At 39.9% G+C, this 21808-nt stretch overlaps 1 protein-coding gene across 44 annotated transcripts in view; it reads right to left on the bottom strand.

The window, feature by feature from the left end:
- Window positions 1–21808, bottom strand: part of RBFOX2 (RNA binding protein, fox-1 homolog (C. elegans) 2) — a 271803-nt gene that overhangs the window by 88885 nt on the left and 161110 nt on the right. For 7 of the 44 annotated variants that reach the window (XR_002343806.1, XM_005663829.3, XM_005663834.3 and 4 more), the window contains exon 1: window positions 7026–7439. The exons of 31 other annotated variants lie outside the window; for them this stretch is intronic. Coding sequence is in view for 12 of the 13 variants with exons in the window: in XM_005663829.3 (XP_005663886.1) it covers window positions 7026–7052 (27 nt within the window). In the remaining variant the exon portion in view is untranslated. 44 annotated transcript variants of the gene reach the window in all.

Below are 21808 nucleotides of genomic sequence, written 5' to 3'. Positions count from 1 at the left end.
AAAAAGAGTAATATACCAAAGAAAGCTAATCTAAGAATATTTCTAAGGTATTTGATTTATAAGTAATACTAAATCAGAATATTTTTCAAGGGTTTATTTTTTGGTTGTGTTTTACTTTTATTCTCAACAGAAAAATAAGCCCATGATTTACTGCTGCTATTGCTTTAAAAGACTGTGATTGCCAGTTTTGGCTTTTCACCACTCTTTTCTGATACAATTTTAGCATCTCAAGGGAAGTGATCAAATTTGCTGATTTTTTTTTTTTTTTTTTTTTTTTTTGTCTTTTTGTCTTTTTTGTTGTTGTTATTTCTTGGGCCGCGGCATATGGAGGTTCCCAGGCTAGGGGTTGAATCGGAGCTGGAGCCACCGGCCTACGCCAGAGCCACAGCAACGGGATCCGAGCCACGTCTGCAACCTACACCAGAGCTCACGGCAACGCCGGATCCTTAACCCACTGAGCAAGGCCAGGGACCGAACCTGCACCCTCATGGTTCCTAGTCGGATTCGTTAACCACTGCGCCACGACGGGAACTCCAAATTTGCTGATTTTTAATAGGGTCCAATTGCCATCTTCAAAGTTGTATTTTTAAAAAGTCAGTTTCAGTGTTAGTAACCTTTGAGGGATCTAAGCAAGACCCAGAGCTTAGAAGACAGGTAGATCCTTGCAACCAGGTGATGGGATTCTTTAAAGTGGAGAAGAAAAATACTATCCTACTTACACGCTGAGGATAATATACCCTCATTTTTGAAGTTATAAATTCTAAATTGCTGACAACACTACCTGGTAATAAGCTATGAAAACTGAGTCAAGTCAAACATTCAAAAAACAAAACTTATAACAAAGATATGATACTTAATGATATTTAATGATACTCATAGTACTTAGTAATTAGATAGAAATGATAAATCCTTCATATAACTGACATAATTAGTCCAGGACAGTAAAGACTCTAGAAACAGTATGTTTCTAGGAGGAATAATTCAAGGAGGTCGGTAAGATGAGTAAACAGAACAGAAAATTAAGGAGAACACTTAGCAGTTATTTCCAGATATTTTGGTTTTATGAAAAAGAGAGATGAAGCCACTCTATGTGACCCTGGATGCTAGAAATAGAAAGAATGAGAAGACGCTAATGAAAACAGATTTTTAGCTCACCATAAGGAAAACTTTGCTGCTTTTTAATGGAACCATTTATTCTGGAGGGCTTGTAGTATAATGGAAGAGTATGAAAATCTGGAATTAAATGGATTCCAATTTGAAACCTATCCCTGTCTGTTCCCAGAACTACAAGGTTGCTTGACCTCTTGAATTCAAAGTCTACTATATGAGAAAAACACCATCTACCTCAAAAAGAGACTGACAAGTGACACATAATATGAATGTAGTAATTGTTATGTATATAAATGAGATTTGTATGTAAAATTGGTACAAAGTAGGTATGTAAAAATAAAGGTTGTTTCAATAACAGCAATTATTAGTGGTAGTTAAGGAATGGGGAAGCTGGGGCCAAACTCCTTGGGTTTAAATTCTGGTGCTGCCAATTTGGCCAAGTTAACGTAACTTCTCTGTATCCCTGTTTCCTAATTTCTACAATACGGACATTAATGGTACTTATAAGGCTGCTAAAAGGCATTATATGAGGTACTGACAATAGTGCCTAATGCATAATATACACTCTATAATCTAATCTAACATTATTATGTAATATTAGAAAAATAAATTCATTTTATTCTATAGTGAATTCCTTGTGACTGCCAAGTATTCCATCAAAGCCTTGAACAACATCAGAGATGGAAATTCCAGAAGCGAATCAGAGAGTCTCACCTAAACGCATTCATCCCCATGTTCAACCAATATTAACTGAATTACGTAATACCTGCAAAGGGCATTAGGGTACGGTCGCTAAAAGTATAGATTCCCAAGCTAGTTGTGGATGTGAATCCCCACAATATCTCTTAGTAGCTTAAATTTGGGCAAGTTATCTAACCATGATATGCCTCAGTTTCTTCTTCTGTACTACGGGGATAATCATATCATTGTTGAGAGGGTTCAATGAGCTATGTAGGTAAAGTACCTGATAGGAATGCATCATATATACAGATAGCAGATCAGCTATTATTTTTGCCTGTGCCAGGCACGGTTCTAAATACTGGGAATAAAACAGACTGCTGACAAGGTCCCTGCTTCACAGAGCTTATATTCTTTGGAGAGGTGAGACAGCAGTGATATTAACAAGCAAACAAACATAAGTAATGACAAACACTAATATCAACGATAAGTGAAGAAAAAGCTGGTTGGGGGATAGGAAGTGGCTGGGGAATTCAAGTTCAGATAAGAAGGTCAAAGGAGAGCTCTTGAGAAGCCATGTGGTATCTGAGGGAAGAACCTTTGGGACTAAGAGAAAAACAGAAGGAAAGGTTCTGAGCAGGAAGATGCAAGGTGTGTTAAAAGGAAGAGCAAAGAGGCCAGTATCACTGGAGCGAAATAAGGGGAGAGAAGGGCAGCAAGAGAGACAGCAGGTTCCCAATCATTCAAGGTCTTAGAGACTAAAGTAAGGACACAGGACTTTACTCTGAGTCCGAAGGGAAACAACTGGAAAGTTTAAAGCACAGGAGCAACAAAATCAAACTTGCATTTTAAATGATTCACTCTAGCAATGACCTCTAATGAATTATTTCATTCCAAGGTTTCCAGAATTTAACCATTTTATTGGTAATAGAGGGACCTTTAAGTATCTGGGAAATAGAAACAACGTATCATGATAACAGACCTCAGAATTTCTGACTGCTTAAAAGTTGATCATCCAGACCCAACAACAACGTTGCTACATTCAAAACAACAATTTTCAGGGAAGAACAGACAACCGGAGGAACAACACCAGGACTAAGCTACTGACAGGGATGGGGAGTGTCATTTACCTTTCAACACGGAGGGGGACCTCTGTAGCAATACAAACCCGAAGAGAAAACCGTCAAACACTAAGATCTCCTAATCTCCACTGCAAAACTAAGCAGAAAGATAAAGGAAAAAACAAAGGGATAGGGAAAAAAAAAAGTGTGTGCTTTTGGTGCATGGAGGTGATGGGAAGAAAAGTGATTTAATAAGTCAAAATTGCTCAGATTTAATCACATTTATGGAATTCTGGGTATTTTTTCAAGGAAGCCGAGTAATTTTTAGAATAGCAATATTTTTCATGAGCCAGTCTTGGCCTTGGCAAGGAAATGGTTATAACTGAAGATATGGAGCCATGTAGAAGAATTCAGAAAGAAACCAAATCTCTGGAAAAAGTGAGGCTTTTTTTGGTTCATTGTAAAGGAACATAAATTAGTCTCAAAGCCACAATCTCCGCCTATGCCCCAACTTCCCAGAGTCCTGCGCAGCCCATAGAAAGTGGAAGTGTGCCAAAACCAACAGTGTGGCCAGAGCTCTGTGGATGAAGGGTGGGATGAGGTTCGGGGGAATGGAATCACTTTAAAGCAATGCCACAAAATGGAGACTCAATAATCACTGAGGGCGTTCAAAATTCACAGGAAATAGGATATGCTTAGGAAAATCAGAGCATGGATGCCCCACTCCAAGTCATTTCAAAAAAAAAAAAAAAAAAAAAAAAAAAACCCCAAACCAAAACAGAAAAGATAAGAGATAATGAAACAAAACAAAACATACCTGCCCTCTCTTATCTGTCTTTAATTAAAGCATAAAATACCCTCCCTCTCCACTCCTCCCAGCCACCCGGAACAGAATAGGGAACTGGCTGCAGCTCAGGTGAAAGGCTCAGGGCCTTCCGAGCTGCAGAGCTACAAAGAGGGGAGATAGCAGACAATGGAACTGGTGATTCATTACAAAAGAATACACTCCCGAGCAAGCGGCCTGCTGCCACATGGGCTCACCGCACTATTTAAAGGAGCAGCAACCCCCTTTCCAACCTCCCTTATTCTTAACACCTTCCCTCCTCTTGGTCCTGATGGAAAACAGATTTTGCAGAAAATGCCAGCAAAGCACTGAGCTGTCCAAGAAAGGGGGGGCTTTGTATTCCACAGAAACTGGCAGTCCTCAGCTACAGTAGAGTACAAAAATTTTCTTTCACATCCACGCCGTAAAATCTTTTCCTTTAGGCCTAGTATACTTTCCCTTTCAACAACAAATAGGATGACCTTTTCTTACTAATTGGTGTTGAAGTCATTTTATAACTTTGTTTTTCTAATTTGACACATATTCCTAGAATGAATTCTCTTTTTCTTTTTATTCCATGTTACTACTTTCACAGATGTGAGGAGATGCAATCATCTGATTTACACGTTCTGAAATGAGGGCATCTCAGGGAAATACTCCTGCAACATAGACACGGATGACAGAGAAAAAGTTATTTTTTTCCCAAAGTCACACAGGCATGTCTGTCTACTATACCAGAATCCTGTAATTAAACTGCCATTTGCTTTTTTTTTTTTTAAAGCAAAGCTCTGATAAGTTATAACAGAGCCTTATAAGCCAAAACCCAGCCTCATAAAACCAGAGCCTACATAGTAAAGCCTGCACAGTGTGCACCTAACTGTGTGACAAGAACGTCATCTGCTGAAGGTCCTTCACCTTCTGGCACCGAGTAAGCGATGGATAGTACAGGACAGAGAGAGGTGTTAAAGAAAGGAACCCGGTGACAAAAGAGTGAAAAGATAGCTAAATACTTTTCCTAATATACTAGTTAAGACACTAAAGACCCCAATAGACTGTTTAATTTTGATAACTGAACCCTAAACACTGCAGATAATTTCTATTCAGAAAGCTTATGTGACATATCATTACCAAATCGTGGGATTTGAGGTCTGGCTCAGAAAAACAAAAACCAAAGAAACCCCTTTAGGCCTAGTACACTTTCCCTTTCAACAACAAATAGGATAACCCCTCCTCAGAAAAAAATCCATAGCAAAACTGACAACACTATGACTTGAACCCAGCCAGAACTCAGACTGGGACTTGAACCCACGTGCCTATCACCTGGACAAATAAAAATCTGGCCTATGGGTTATTTCCTTTGATTTTTCCCCCTCTAGATTACTATCAACTATGTATGTTACATTAACATAGAAAGTGTATACAAAAAACAAACATGCTGGCATAGTGAAAATTCACAAATTGATGTTCTATACTTTGTATAAATTCAGCATAGGCAAAAATGAGTTACTTCTTCAGCCTTCACACGCACTGAGAAAATCATGATTTTAATCTACTAGAATTCTTAACCACCAAAAAAAAAAAAAAGAAATCCCTCTTCCCAGTTCCTACTTATCTCTTCTGCTTCGTTCCTAAAATTATAGTTTCCTTCAATACTGATTATTAAGCGCACAATACTAGGTGTGCAAATGCTTGTGCACCCTAACTTGGGCTTGTACACACTTGCTCTTCTAGAACTCAGGGGAAATGCTCCAACAGGCCATGGAAAGCCTCTGATTCTAAAAAGTCCTAGCTTAGATAACTCTTTCACTGATTTAAAAACATCTATAATGGAAAGTTAAGTAGTTGAAAAGGCTTTGGTAGTAGCTGAGAAAGAGCGCTTGTACCCTCTAATATGGCAGTTAAGGAAAGCTGGATGTGGGCTCCCGGGTTAAGAAGTATTGTCTCCCAAGCAACAAAGACAAGCCAGAAACACGTTTTCTCTTTTTTAAAAGGCAGAGCAATGTTTTGATTAACGAGTTAATCAGGCTAACGATGAAGGGATAAGAAAGTGGAAGAGCAACTGCTAAAACAAAAAAAACTGACTTTGGAAAGATATTATTCTTTGAAACTTCCCTTTCCTCTAGGTCACATTGGGAAAATCTCCCTAACGCCTTACCTCCTTCCAAACAGCACTGCGGGGCATTATATAACATTTAACTGGACAGGGTTCCAGCTCCTAAAATGATGCTCTACCCAGATAGCCAGCTGACTCTCTCGCCCTCCGGTGGTGACTTAAGAAACGAGACAAGAGAATATTAAAAAAAAAAAAAAAAAAAAAAAAAAAAAAAAAAAGGCAACCTCCTTAAAAGGAAAACCACTGTCCAGTGATGAAATTTCCCTACAGAGCATAAAAGCCTGGAGTGAAACTGATCCTAAGTCTGAGCTTAAATGACATGAATGTGCCACAATGCAAATAATCCTCATTGATAAATCAGTCTCTCAACCCACATATAAAGAAAAAAGCATAAAGGGACATACAGAAGGTTGCCAAGAAGAAAAAGAGCACTGCCGGGGGAAATCAGGGAAGAATATTCACCTTTCCATCTGTCAGGAATGACTTGCTAAAATGCAGCTATTGCCTGGCATAGCCAAAGACAGGCAGAGACAGACAGAGAGAGAGCGCGCTTTCATTTCCTACTCCCTCTCCTTCAGATGTCTTTTAATGCCCGTGGACTGTCATTTATACATTCAGACTTGTTCTTCTGCCAGGGAGGGCTCTGCTGCACCTGGATGCTACGGCTCTCACTGAAAACATCCTCTGCCAGTAACAAAGACACGAAAATGAAACATTTTTCCAGCCTTCATTTTTAATAAGCCATTTAAAGCAAAGGGAGCAGAACTACAATTCCACAGCCAATCCCGAGAACCCGAAGTGAATCCGGAATGAGATTTCCCTCTAACGCAAATTCTTCTGCAATTCTTAAAAGGAAGTGAGCTCCCTTGCCCTCTTTTTGGCAGTCTACAAGAATCTCTCCCTACCTCTGTGGTCCCTCCCTCCCTCCCTCTCCTCAGAACCAAGACAAAGAGGTAGACCAATCCCCACAGGGTCTTAACTGAGCTCCAGCTGCACAGCACAGGAAACAGGAATCTGCTACGGAGCTGGGGAGGGGGGGAGAAAAAAGGATACGGACACAACACACACACACACACGACTCACGACAGGCACAGACGAACACTTTTCAGCTGCTAGCAATAATTCTGTCCCTTTCTAAAAGGTTAATAAATTAAAACTCTGGTGACTATGCCCCACCCCCATATCTTTATTTAGATCTCAGAAACAAGAAAAGAAACACAGGAGGAAACACAAATCTTACCTGAGTTACCATTTTCTTCTTCTCCATAAACCGAATGGCACAGAAGATGAACACTTCAGAGCAGTCGTGCTGGGGCACACCTTCCACGGCTCTCCTTCCTCCCCCCTCCCCCCCCAGCCTAGCTCTTTAAGGGTGGGCGGTTGCTCTCCCTCTATCCCGTTTTCCTTCCTTTTTCTTTCTAGTGTTTCTTCCTTTCTTTTCTCTTCCTCTCTGGCAGTCTCTCCCCCTCCTCCTTTCTCCAGCTCCCTCCCATATCTCAGGCAGATGGCTGAAGGAAGCCCCACCCCTGAATGCCGAAGGTAATTAATCAGAGTAGAGCCCCACCTCTTCCTCCTCCCCCCGCCCCCTCCCCGCAGGCTGACATCTCCCAACTCCAGAAACAGGCCTGCTGGAGAATGGCAGTTTGGTGTGTGCTTTGCGCGTGCGTGCGTGGTGTGTGTGTGTGTGTGTGTGTGTGTGTGTGAGTGAGAGAGAGAGAGAGAGAGAGAGGGAGGAGAGAGGGAGGAGGAGGGAAGGAGGGGGAGAGAGGGAAGGGCAGGCGCCATGTGCAGGCATATTTTAAGGAGTGAGTATCTGCGATGGTGGCATTAATTATATACACAGGAAGTATTCACGGCAGCTTACCACAGTTAATACAGATTTAAAATATTCCATCTAAGAATATCTGATAATAAATAAATGAAAGAGAAATTATTTTTAAAAAAACATTTCCACTGATGTACAGTCTACAGATGCAGTGGATTTAATAAAAGATGAGAAAAGCTGCTCCGTGACTGGAAGGTTTTCAAGGAATGGAAATATGCAAGAACCTGCTTGTCCTAAACCAGTCTAATGGCTGCAAAGGACTGAAAAAGAAGGGAGGTAATTTAAGAGCTTATTTTTTCTACTGTAAAAAAAAATCAGGGGGATCTGAAAAAGGTGATTGCTTAAGAAACTTAAGGTGGATACAAATTGGACTGCTCAAGGCTTCCAGCTTTATTAAAAACTGTAGTTAACTCAGAATGTGCCCTTTGTGTTCCCCAGCCTTCTGCATCTCAGCTGCTACTGAAAAACATAAACCCTTTCTTACAGACACTGACATATATACCATGACATTTGTGCCATTACTGTAACTACTGACCGTTACTCTAGAGTGCTTATTAGATGCAGAAGGTTTGGGAGAATGTTCACTGAATATAAGAGTTTCTTCTAAGTTCTCTTAGTAAAAAGTCGTAATGAAAAAAAGCATCAAAGGTATGATTCAGTCCAAAAGTCCTGGTCAAAGTCCTAATTCTCCCCTTTATAAGTGATCTTGGAAAAGTCTTTAACCTCTGAATATAAGCATCATAATCTCCCTATTTTCTGTTATTAAATATTCAAACAAAGTAACCTATGGGAATGTTTGATGAGTTTATGATGTTCTTCTCAAACATAAAGATGCTCTCATTTTTTTTTAGTATTCTAAGAAATAAAATCCTGAAGGTTTTATTACATTTCTTAGTTATGCTATATTTATTATGTTATAATCCCTAGTAGAGTACCCAAAGAGCAAAGAAATTAATTCTAGATTAAGATGCCTATTTAAAAAGTAAACACATAAAAAAATCAAAATTAAAAATCACAAATCACACTGAGAAGACATCATTTTTTTGCTGTCTCAATGAGGACTGTTTGGCTTTTAGTGTGTGGTATAATAATGTTGGTTGGCCCAGTGCCAATATAACATCATCATGCTCCCATTCGAATTAATAGTCATTTTAATAATTTTGAAAAGAATACAGCAACTACCAAATGATCTGGAGAACCTGGAGAACCTGGGTACTGTGAACCTATAATATGTCAGGCACTATTCTGGGCATTTTACAGCTATCTGTGTACTTTTAGTATAATCCATAATGTGTAAAGAAATATGTACAAAAGGATGGGATCTTTAACCACCAGAAAAAAAAAACATTAAAAGAAATAAATCAGAACTAGGTTTATTCTTAATTAAAGTTTTTAGAAATCATCTGGAAGACAGTACATATTACATTCTCTGCATGTGCAACTGACAAGTCCATTTGGATATAAAATGCAGTCAAAAATTTTAAAGACAAAAAAAGAGGTATGCAAATTTCGCTGGAAATCAGGGAAACGCAGTGTATTTTTGGGAAAGTCTAAATCATATTTATGGGATAATTATTTACATTTTCATTTCTAATACAAGAAACTGAAATGAACTGTATACCATTCTTTGAATCCACTGGTCCAGGATAGTGTGAGGGGCAAAAGACCTGGAGCATCAAGAAGACAGACTCCCCCACTCCCCACCACACACACACATACGCTGCTTTGCAAGCCATGGCTCTCTGGAGGCTTGCAAGCCTCCATTCGTATGAAAAGAAACAAAGGCCCAAGACGAGATTTTTAGAAAATAAAAATGAGGGATTCCCACATGCAAAAAATCTAGGACTATGAAAAAGGTTTTCTTAGGCCTGGTATTCATGCCTCTTTTCTACATCTAGGACCAATATTTTACACTGCAAATAATGAACTTTCAAAAGTCATTACCACAAGAAAGAGTTCTAGCATGAGCTAAAAGTTAAACAAAAATTAAAGTGATTTCCATCAACTTGCTGATGCACTGTACAAACTTGAGGGTATTCTGAAGCGTGTCCCTGACTTTAAAGGCTGGTGTTACAGGGAACAATCGCTCCCTCGTGCCCATGTGAGAGAAGAGCAATTGAACAGCCTGGATCTGACCCAGCAGAACCACTGGAATCCCCTGGTGGCTGAGTGTGCCCAGGAGCATCCCAAGGAGAAACTCATTTCAGGACATTTTCTGGGCAGGAGCTAGGGGAGGTGGGCAGCAAATACCCCATAAAAATGTCAGCTAAGGGAGGAGACCATGTCTGCCCTCACAGATCAATCCCCAGCTCCCAGCACAGTGCCTGGACATATGGCAGGTACACTATAAATATTTGCTAAATAAAATTCTGCCTGTCTAATGTCTTAGGTGTTTCACGTAACCCCAGCTTCCTTTCCCCAATGCCGCTCAATGGATATTTATGTTATTAGAGTTACCAAAGACCAAATTCTATGGACATTTAACCCCTTCTTTGACTTATCTGTGGCATTTGGCACTCCCTCCTTTAGGAAACTCTTATTCTCAGCTTCCAATGATATCAGTCTTCCCTGATTTTCCCCTTTCCCTGTTCACTCGCTTCCCCATCGTACCCTTTTCCCTCTGCCCACCCTCTATGGTATTGCTTGAGGTGTCACCTTAGGACCTCTTTTTACTGCAACCACAGATCCTTTTTTTTTTTTTTTTTTAATCTTTTTGCTATTTCTTTGGGCCGCTCCCGCGGCATATGGAGGTTCCCAGGCTAGGGGTCTAATCGGAGCTGTAGCCACTGGCCTACACCAGAGCCACAGCAACGCCGGATCCGAGCCACGTCTGCAACCTACACCACAACTCACGGCAACACCGGATCCTTAACCCACTGAGCAAGGGCAGGGACCGAACCTGCAACCTCATGGTTCCTAGTCAGATTCGTTAACCACTGCGCCACGATGGGAACTCCAGATCCTTTTTTTAATTCTTTTTTAGGACTGCATCTGTGGCATATGAAGTTCCTGGGCTAGAGGCTGAATTGGAGCTGCAGCTGTAGGCCTTTGCCATAGCTTCTGGCAACGCCAGATCCTTAACTCACTGAATAAGGGATACTAGTCAGGTTCTTAAACCACTGAGCCACAATGGGAACTTCTGCTACATATCCAAGGTGTACAGTTCCTCACACAGGCACCGTGGTGCTCTCTTCTAGGCATTTCTGTGCAGAGAGAGTCCACAATATTCATCAGATTTTTTTCAAGGTCTCAAAAAAGTTAAATAATGGTCCTCAGTTCCCGGAGCCTCCTGTTGAGCAATTTGCTTGCTCCAGGTGATGTAATCCATCCCGTCGCTTCGACTGCCACCCATTTACCTTGATGACCCCATGTTTCTATGTCCAGGCCAGATATCTCGCCTGAACTCCAGCTCAAAATAACCAACTGCCGTCGGTCACCTCCATTTAGATAGTCCACAAATAATGGTCATCTCCACTTGGATAGCCAACAAATTCCTCTATTTTAAAAGTCCAAAACTAAATTCTGAAAACCAAATCACTGATTCGTTTAGCAAATGTTTGAGTGCCTACTACGTATGTGCCAGGGACTGTTCTAGACCCTGGGGGTAATGGACAAAGGAGATAAAAATCCCTGTGTGTGTGAAGCTTGGATTCTAGTACTCATTCTACCACACGTGTTTTCTTGGTGAAATGTGGGTAAACGTTATAACCGGTAAAAGAGGTATCATTTGTTACTCTGTGGTGGCTTCTTATCAGGCAACTACATGTATTCTTAGCTCATTTCACCCTTAAGACAAGATATTTGAATCTCCTTGTAGAGACAGGGAGCTAAGACTAGGTGAGGCTAAGTCTCTTGACCAAATGCACCCAAGCCAGCTAGCAAGCTGAAGAGTTGAGATTCAAACCCAAATCTGATGGAGAGTCTGGAATCCTTTCAAGACACTTCATTCAACACCACACCAAACCAGAAGCAAGTCCCTTGACTTCTCTGAAATCTGCCCTTTCTTTTCATCCTTAGCACTGTAAATTCCGACCTTACTATTCTGTACATCTTTTGTTGGCCACACCTGTGGTATAAAGAAGTTCCTGGGCCAGGGATCAAACTCGTGCCACAGCAGTAACAATGCCAGATCCTTAATTGCTAGGCCACCGGGAAACTCCTGACATTATTTCATATTGAGCTCAGGTCTGCAGAATGCTGAGTCAGTCAGGCCACAGGCTGGCCATTTCTTCATGGGAGGGTGACCCTAAAAAGAAAAAAAGAAAAAAAAAAAAAAGGCTCTTCACAGCACCCACCCCCCCACAATAACCCTAGGTGTAAATAATAATTTATACCTAATTTACACCTAATAGACTAAAAGATATTAAATACCTTCCCAGAAGCATCTCTAAGACAATACTATTTCAATATCCTTTGCCCAGCACTCCCTGCAATATAAATAATGCCAAAAAGCAGATAATTCTATTACGCCCTAGCTTCTCTTCTCTGGCTTAGGCAGGATTCAGTTAAATAGAACCCATTCTAAAAAAAAAAAAAAGGTGAAAGCAAAATTTGAAATCAATTGCTTTAGACCTTATATGCTTATAAAAACCAAATAACTGTCCTATTTATTTCTTGTCCCCCAAATCAAACCTTTAGAATAAGACCTCAGATAGCATACACTAAGACACAGATAAGGCCAAAAAAATTAGAAAACATCACTTCAGAAATTATTAACTAGATTCACATAATATACTCTTTAAAATATCTTTAAAATATCCCAAACTCTAGACAACCAGAGTCATATATACAACTGAAACGTGTACATTCTCTGTATTTTCTGGGAGATTACAGAAAAGGTTCTCAGATAAGTATTAAAAGGGTGGGATATAAACAAGTTTATGAATAACCAGATTATAAAAAAAAATACATGATTCATCTATGAAACTGAAGCATACTGTTTCTCCAATAATAAAATATGCCATGTCTCTATTACTGAATTACTGGAGATTCTGCTGGTTTTCTTCATCGCTAAATCCCTGTACCTAGCGTAGTAACTAACACATGATACACATTAAAAAAAACTGGGAGTTCCCGTCGTGGCTCAGGGGTTAATGAATCCGACTAGGAACCATGAGGTTGCGGGTTCGATCCCTGGCCTTGCTTAGTGGGTTAAGGATCCAGCATTGCCGTGAGTTGTGGTGTAGGTCATAGACGCGGCTCCGATCCCAGGTTGCTGTGGCTGTGGTGTAGGCCAGCGGCTAGAGCTCCGATTCGACCCCTAGCCTGGGAACCTCCATATGCCGCAGGAGAGGCCTTAAAAAAAGACAAAAAAAAAAAAAAAATTGGTGAGCAATGAACCAATTCAAAATGAGAAATTAAAATGTATACATATCCCTTTACACCAAGGTCACCCTCCCATGAAGAAGCGGCCAGCCTATGGCCTGACTGACTCAGCATTCCGCAGACCTGAGCGTTCTCTGGGCAAACGTTTAGATAGGCCACTTTCTGCCTCTCATTCTTCCAGATGCCTAATATCCTTAAGCTGTACTTGGCTGTCCTAAGCCACCAAATCAGGATACTTAGCTACGCCTCCAAAAACGTTAAGACCCTGCTTCTTCTCCCTCCAACCAGTTACCTCAAAATGATAACCAGTGCCAATGTGTTCAATGAGTGACAGGTTAAAAACTATAATAGATGAAACTCTCACTTCCAAAACCAGTTATCATATAACATAAAATTTACCATCTTAGCCATTTTTAAGTATATAGTTCAGTGGACCCTTGAAGAACACAGGTTTATACTGCGCAGGTCCACTTACAGGCAGGTTTTTTTTCACTGAATATGTACAACATTCACCGGTTGGCTGAATCCAAGGATGCAGGACCACGGATATGGATGCCAACTATAAAGTTGCAAATGAGGCTTTTCAACCACACAGAGGGCTGGTGTCCCTAACCCCCAAGTTATTCAGGGGTCAACTATATGTTCATAATTTGCTACCATCACACCACTATCCATCTCTACAACTCCTTCCATTTTTTAAACTGAAACCCTATACCCATTACACAATAACTCTCCCTTCCCCATGTCCCCAGGAGCCCCATTCTATTTTCTGTCTCTATGAATCTGACTACGCTAGGTACCTCATATAAGTAGAATTATACAGTATTTGTCTTTGTGACTGGCTTATTTCACTTAGTATAATATCCCCAAGGCTCATCAATGTTGTTGCCTACATCAGAATTTCCTTCCTTTTTAAGTCTGAATAATTAATATTCCACTGTAGGTATATACCACGTTTAGTTACGTATTAACAGATACTTGGGTTGTTACCTCTACCTTTTGGCTACTGACAATAATACTGCTATGAACGTGGGTGTACAAATATCTTTCCAAGACCCAGCTTTCAATTCTTTTGGCTATATATCTAGAATCAGAACTGCTAGGTCATATGGTAATTCTATTTTTAATTTTTTCAGGAACCCCATATGGTTCTCCATAGCAGCTGTACAATTTTACATTCCTATCAACAGTGTGTAAGGGTTCCAATTTCTCCACATCCTTGCCAACACTTGTTATTTTGTTTTGTTTTGTTTTACAGTAGCTATCCTAACAAGTTATATATTAACTATCCAGTCAGAGGCGATAAATGTCTAATCCAAAAGAATAAGTTCAAGAACACTTTCTCAAACAGATTTTTTATGGGTAGGGAGACTATATTCATTTTCCTTTAAATCCCATCTAGCACACCCCTATCGACTCACTTGGCCTGTCTTTAAACTGATTTTGCCCAGATCTGGTCCCATAAAAAACTAATAAAATAAGCAATTTCAACTGCACACTCTTAAGACAGGTATGATTTTATTAACCCTAAGAGCTATAAAAGGTCAAGTACCTAAAACACTTCATCGTCCTATGTTGAGAACTCACCTTGTTTCATTTTCTCAACATTGGCAATTATAGAAATACTTAATTTAAAAAACAGGTGCAAAACCTTTAATTAAAAAAAAAAAACTGTTCAACTATGTCCTCAATAAGTTCCAATTGCATAATGCATTGCTATAAAACCACAAGTAGTATGCGATGAGAAGCTTTGTTTTAACTAAGTATAAGAATATAACAGAAGCGAAACAGAAAATTTTGTAACTATAGTTGAGATAAGCGTTTGGATAGCAAACAACAATATATTACTCATTTTTAAATGCACTGGAAAAAAAACCTGTTACCCTAACAGAATTAATAAATTTGACTGTTATGGAGGTTTGGGATCCTTCAACCTAAAACTGCTTTTTCAGTCACATTAATAATTGCCCTGATGTGACGGAGAATGTACTCTTAAATTTTAATATCCTATTACTTGCATTTCTAAGCTACCATATTAATTTCAGGTAGAATAAACCTGCCAAATGGAGCAAAGTCAGGAAAGCGCTGTTCCAAATACCGACACCACATTTACCAGCGTTGAGTCCTAGTGACTGGAAAGATCTGGGGTGGCAAATTTTATCATCAATGAAAGAAATTTTACTATAAAAGACTTAATTTTGTCATAATTTCTAAACAAGAACCCTTAAATACACTCCACAACTTTTATTTGGGGGGGCATTTGGTCAATTTTCTACCTCAAAAAATGTATTTGCATATTACAATTATTTTTTTCATAAATCTCCAACACCTCAATCTTCTTTGGGAACAGTTCTACTTTTTCAGGTTTTTTATATTACTTATATTCCAGTTACTACAAGTCCCTTACTTTACTAGCTGGGTCTCAGAAATTTACTGTTCACAGATGTTTCTCTTCAAAAGCACATCAATGATTACTGGTAAGAAGCTTTGCTTCAAATCTCATCTCATGACACTTCCAGCCTTAAGCTGTAACATAGACCCGTCTATTGTTTTATGCCAGTAGAGAAATAGTTGATAGAGAAATGAGACCCATAAATATATCAAAACCTCATTATGGAAAACATATACTTGCTTTGAATGACTCAAAAGAATGGAAAGTTATATAGTTAGTATAAAACATAGAGTATAGACCAATGTGTTGGAATATAGTTAAAGAAGCAGAACCACATCTCCTCCCACGTGGCTTCCACACTCGTAGCTTAAGACCTGAAGGAGACGGGTGAGTTCACTTGGAAGGCTTCCTCAACAGGTCCAATTAAAAATAGCCTGCTTTGGCCTTTAGGTCCCAAATACCTAAGAAGATGTTCTACTGGCTTGTTTGTCACTTCCTTTAACCCTATGCATTTCTGTCCAAACCACAACTGAGAAGCTAATTATTGGAGAAATGGCTTTTTGAAAGGAGAAAATAATTAAATGTCATGAAAACAAACTAAATGAAACTGAGAAACCAAGTAGCATCTATAACTCAGAATTGTATTAATCGTTTTTAGTTTCCTATTCTAGATTTTCAGCACAATTAACATTTCGCAGAATCATGATCATCTGGTCCAACCTTTCATTTTATACACAAGGAAAGTGAAGTCAAGAAAAATGAAGTGATTTGCACATGAACATGGAGGTAGGTGGTTAACACTGGAGCTTGAATCAGAATCCTTAGCTTCAGCTTCACACCCTCTCCTGCTACTAACTTAAAGGCACCTAGTTACTCTGAATATGCTTGATAAAGGCTTGTTTTTCCATGATTCTAGATTTTAACAAGTTAATAACTAAAACGGCAATAATTTCATTACGAAAGTCTAAAATGTTACGGTGCACGTGGAGAGAGTGCCCTCTACTGTATGTTACCTTTCTGAAAAACACAGCTACATTTGGAAACTGCCGTCTATGCTTCTCATTTACTCTAAATGAAACCTGAAGTTTACTATGATATATATGATGGCTTAGGTATGTTATATTTATAATGCCAAGCCCACCCTTTAAAACACACATCCACGTACACGTGTGTAACTCCCCTCCCCCACCCCAACACACACACAAATCCCTGAAGCTTCAAAACTTGTAGGATTGAAAGCAACCACCCTTTCCGAGCCCTTTTAATACCATAAAACTCACATTTCCCGTTAGAGCAAACTAGCAAATAACTTTGGGAAATTTATGCTCTAAATGGTACCAGGCCAGAAGACAGGAAACTTATAAGCATTTCATCCCACCATAAAACCTCACATCAATCAATTACTATCTAGAAAACAAGTTATAACCCTTAGCTTACCTGGACAACAGGATATTGATAATCCATACAATACACACCATACATAGCAAAGGGGGGGAAAAATCTTCAGATAAAGAGAGTACAAAAAGTGTCTAAGCTTTCGCCTTGTTTGATCTGGCTGTCCTGTGCAAAGGAACTAGGTAGCACCAAAAAATCCTTGGCTGACTTCCAGTCTACGCGGATAGGTATGTTGGCTCAGATGATGAAGAGAGGAGCTTGGTTCAGCTCAGGCTTCCACCCCAATTAAGACTCAACACTACACAGAAGAAATGTTCAGGGAAAAGCAAAAATTTAGCTCCAGCTCAGTTACTAGTTATAAACTGAAAACTACACTAGAGATTGCTGTTACTGTTGGTTTTAAACTGACAACTCCTCCAGAAACTCAAGAGGCAGAGAATGACAGCCAAGAAAGGGAACACAGGCTCCTTAAAGTGGTACACACACAAACGGCATGAAGCACAAAGTATCCAGGATCGAAAATGATTTATATATTCGAGGCTTTAAGTACGTCAGAGGGAACACTCCCAATCCAAGACGTGGAAAGGCGGGTGGGACTGGTATTATTTCTCTATTTCTTTTTGGGCGTGACTGCGCGCACGCGCATGCTCATGCGCTCTCTCTCTCTCTCACACACACACACACACACACGCTCACACATATGCATGCACACACACACACACACAACCTTCTCGCTGTCTCCGGCAGAGACAGGTGTTAGGATTAACAGTATAAAATCCTGCTGCTATGGAAAGGAATGGGAGAAAAATGAAGTCACACTGCTACATGCAGTAAAAGGAGCTCTTTCATGACACTGTATGTTTTTGTATCATTTAACACCTCCTCCACTGTGCCTTAACAGAAGCTAGGACAGCTGGCAGGATCAGCTCTAGAAAAGAGGAAGGTGGCCCCAGCTCAGAGGCAACATGAGTCCACTGGAGACCTTCAGATATGCCAGCTACTCGGTCAGCTGTTCCAATCAAACACGGAAGGATTAGCCCCGGCTGCCTGCGAAGAGGTGGGGGTGGAGAGGTCTCCCAGAAAGCCAGTTGCTTTTCCCCTTTTAGGAAAAGCTTCTATACCCACCCTCCCCTTAGCTACAAACACACATGTGCACACATATTTCTATAACAGATATTAAAAGCGGTAACAAACACGGACAGGTGTGAAAGAGTTGGCTTTCAGAGCCCAAATGGCCCATCTCAAACCAGAGTGGCTAAGGAATTCTTAGAAACTAAGTGTGAACAGAAGGTAAGGTAAAATGCTCAGGAAGAGACGCGCCATTTCTGTCTGTCACTCTTAAGAAACCCCCTGTGTGGGGCACACACTCAAAAGTTCAAAATGATCAATAATTCTTAATTAGTTTCAGGGGCTCTGATCTCCCTAATCTAGAAGAACCTGTAATATTATAACATCTTTTAAGCAAGATTAACCCGTGAGGATTATTTGCAACCGGGAGGCATTTGTAAGCATTTAAGTCTTATGGTGCCCACCCTACTTCCAGTGTAATTCTTCTCCTCTTACGGTCACTGCAACTTATTTTAGTATTGTTCTGGAGAAATTGTGTTTAAGAGTCAAAATGCCTTAGTACATTTAAGATAGATCTCTTGGTTAAGCATTTACCTTAAATCAGTTCTAAGAGATTAGGAGGACTAGTACAACAGACTAGATTATTTTCAGATTGCTGGTGCTGATTCTATGTGTATATACACGGGGACCAATAATAAACCAATCAATATAATTAAAGAAATTTACTGAACATCTACTCTATACCAGGTCTTGTGACAAGTACTGGAGAAATGAACACAGTTCTGTTACCAAGGAATTTGCAGTTCATGGGAGAATAAGTAATAGGTAAAAGCAAAAGGCAAAACAGCCTATTGAGATGTACTTTTTAATATTATGCAAATGAGTTTATGTCAGTTAGGTTTTGCTGCATAACAAACCTCCCCAAACTTAATGGCTTACAACAATATTAATCATTTATTTGCTTCACAATTCTGTGGGTCAGGAATTTGGATGATTTTTCTAGTCTGGCTTGGCTGGGTCCAGATGGTCTAGGATGACCTCACTTTCATGTCTGGCAGTTGGCAAGCTGATTAATTGGTTGGGAGGTTCAACTGGAACAGCTCATCCCTCTTGGTTTTTCATCCTTCACGGGTCTTGCATGGTAGTCTCAGGGTTCCAGAGAGGAGCAGGAGAGGGCCAGTCTCTGTGAGCAAGCACCTGTCAGCCTCTGCTTGTGTCACATTTGCTGATGTCCCAGTGGCCAATGCAAGTCACAAAGCTAAGACCAAATTCAAGGGGTGGAGGGGAAATTCCACCTCTTGATGGGGGTCTGTGGAATTCTGTGACCATTTTTTGTAATCTACCACAGAAATATCATGAGTTAACCGAGATGAAAGTTTCTGTTGAAGGTAAAAGTCTCTGCTATATAACTATGTGGAATCATTTGTAGACATAGTTCCCTAACAGTACGAGAATATTTACAATTATTTTCTGTTGTGAACTTTATATCACTACCCTTGTCTTTTATGTATGATCCATCTTTATGGATTTAGAGTGAATGTCTATTGTCCTATCACTTACGGATACATTTTACCTCTTAGTAGTACTGATTTAGAATGAAAGACCTTCTAGCAAAAATACTAATTCCTGGCCTCACAGTTTGCAAGCCTTGTCTGCCCCTTTCCATAGAATACTGTATTTCAGCCATAGCATGGCACACGCCGTTATTACCCATGCTTCCTTTCGGGCCATGTGTCAGACAACGCAGTGTTTCTGTACTTCACTGTCATTTGTTCTTCTCTGGCAGATACAGATTTAAAGCATTTCCATTGGTGTAGAGAATTCAGCAATTCTCACAGTAACTTTAGAATCAACAGAACTCTTGTGTGAATATTTTTGAATAATCTTTTGACTTTTTGCATATATTTATAGTTATTTGAATAATCTTTTGACCTTTTTGCATATATTACTAGCTTTTCAGAGTTCATTTCCAGGCTTGACTGCTTGTGGATTCCTCCACCCTGGGAAAGTAGATGCTGAGAGCCGTGGCTGCAGCAGCAGCAGCAGTTACATCGTTATTTTTCTCCCAAGCCACATTGTGATAGGTATAGCATTTATCAAATGGTATTTTGGTACTCATTATCTTCTACTTTCTCTCGCCTACTGTCAGCTCCTTAGGAGCTTTTTCTGTGCCTAGAACTTCACACAGTGTTGGGGATATCTTGGTTGAAGGACTGAGTGCTGACTGAAGGAACAAATAAGAGCTGGTCTGCGCATGGTGATTAGTTCATTTACCTTTGATTTGTATTTTCAAGTAATAACAGACCCTCCTTTTTCATATCTGTGTAAAAGGTACTGGCTTAATTCTTTGAGAGAAACACCAAGGAGCAGACAGATCCTACCCTTAAAGAAATCACCCAATTAAAAAAGCATGCTTAAAACCGTATGGAAAGTACTAAGTGCTCTAAGGCAACAATAAAGAATCATGGCATTCAGACAAAAGAGAAATTATTTCTAGCTGGAAGTCATCAGGAGGAGATCCACGGGGCAAATAGCATTAAAGACAGACACAGAAGCAAAAACAAAAACAAGACGAAAATTCAGGAGTTCCCATCGTGGCGCAGTGGAAATGAATCCAACTAGGAACCATGAGGTTGTGGGTTCGATCCCTGGCCTTGCTCAGTGAGTTAAGGATCCTGCGTTGCTATGGCTGTGGTGTAGGCTGGCAGCAACAGCTCCGATTAGACCCCTAGCCTGGGAGCCTCCATATGCCCACAGGTGCGGCCCTAAAAAAAAAAAAAAAAAAAAAAAAAAAGATAAAAATTCACCTTGATGGAGACAACAGTGGGTGGTTGAATGTATCAGTAATTATTTTTGTATTGAATTGCCACTTGGAAGATAAAGAGGTAGCCAAAGGTAGAAAGTTTCATTAAAGTTTATATACAGGAGCTCCCATGGTGGCGCAGTGGTTAACGAATCCGACTAGGAACCATGAGGTTGCGGGTTCGGTCCCTGCCCTTGCTCAGGGGGTTAACGATCCGGCGTTGCTGTGAGCTGTGGTGTAGGTTGCAGACGCCGCTCGGGTCCCAAGTCGCTGTGGCTCTGGTGTAGGCCGGCGGCTGCAGCTCTGATTTCGACCCCTAGCCTGGGAACCTCCATATGACGTGGGAGCGGCCCAAGAAATAGCAAAAAAAAAAGACAAAAAAATAAAAAAATAAAAATAAAGTTTATATACAGGCATCATGTCTATTTTTCATTCTGACCATGAATTTATCAATTCTGCTTCCATCTTTTTACTGATATTACTAAACAGTTCTCTTTCAAAATACCTCCTGACGTCCTATTTGCTGAAATCAGTCATCTTTTCTAAATTCTCGTTCTCTTTAACCTTTCTGTATTTCTTTATTTCTTCTTGCCATTGTTATATACTCACCTCTAGTATAAATTTATGAAATACTTGCCCTAGTGTAAGGGACACAGGATGGAAGAAAAGTCACAGATGCCCTCCATGTCCTGGATTTTGTGAATAGTACACCATCCCACTTAATCTTTTTATCCTTTATTGCTATTTCTGCCTTGAGAAGTGAGTATTCCTTAAGGTTCTATTTGTAGCCCTTTGCTTTGTATCAACTATTCTCTTTCCTTCCTTCCTCCCTCCCTTCTTTCCTGCCCTCCTTCCTGCCTTCCTGTCTCTGTCTCTCTTTTTCTTTTTTGAAGTACATGGCTGATATTGCAGAGTGCGTACCTTTTCAAATGGTGTAAACTGGAATTGTCAGCAAATAACCCTGAGCTTATTGTGGAGAATTAGTCTTTTTATTTCCGGGATTTTTATGTGAATGAATATAATGGTATTTAAAATTTAAAGGAAACACCCAGTCTGTTCTGAGGGAGGGAATCACTTCACAGTAATTTACGAGTTGAAAATATTTACATCTTTTTGTTTCTATTTTTTAAATCTGTTTGAAAATGAGAAAAAATATTGAAGCGGTGATGTTGAACCTCTGACCCACGCATAGCATCTCTGTCAATAACGAAGGCT

The sequence above is a fragment of the Sus scrofa genome, chromosome 5, assembly GCF_000003025.6.
Source record: "Sus scrofa isolate TJ Tabasco breed Duroc chromosome 5, Sscrofa11.1, whole genome shotgun sequence".
NCBI classification, from domain to species: domain Eukaryota; kingdom Metazoa; phylum Chordata; class Mammalia; order Artiodactyla; family Suidae; genus Sus; species Sus scrofa.
This window is presented reverse-complemented; position numbering and strand designations above follow the sequence as displayed.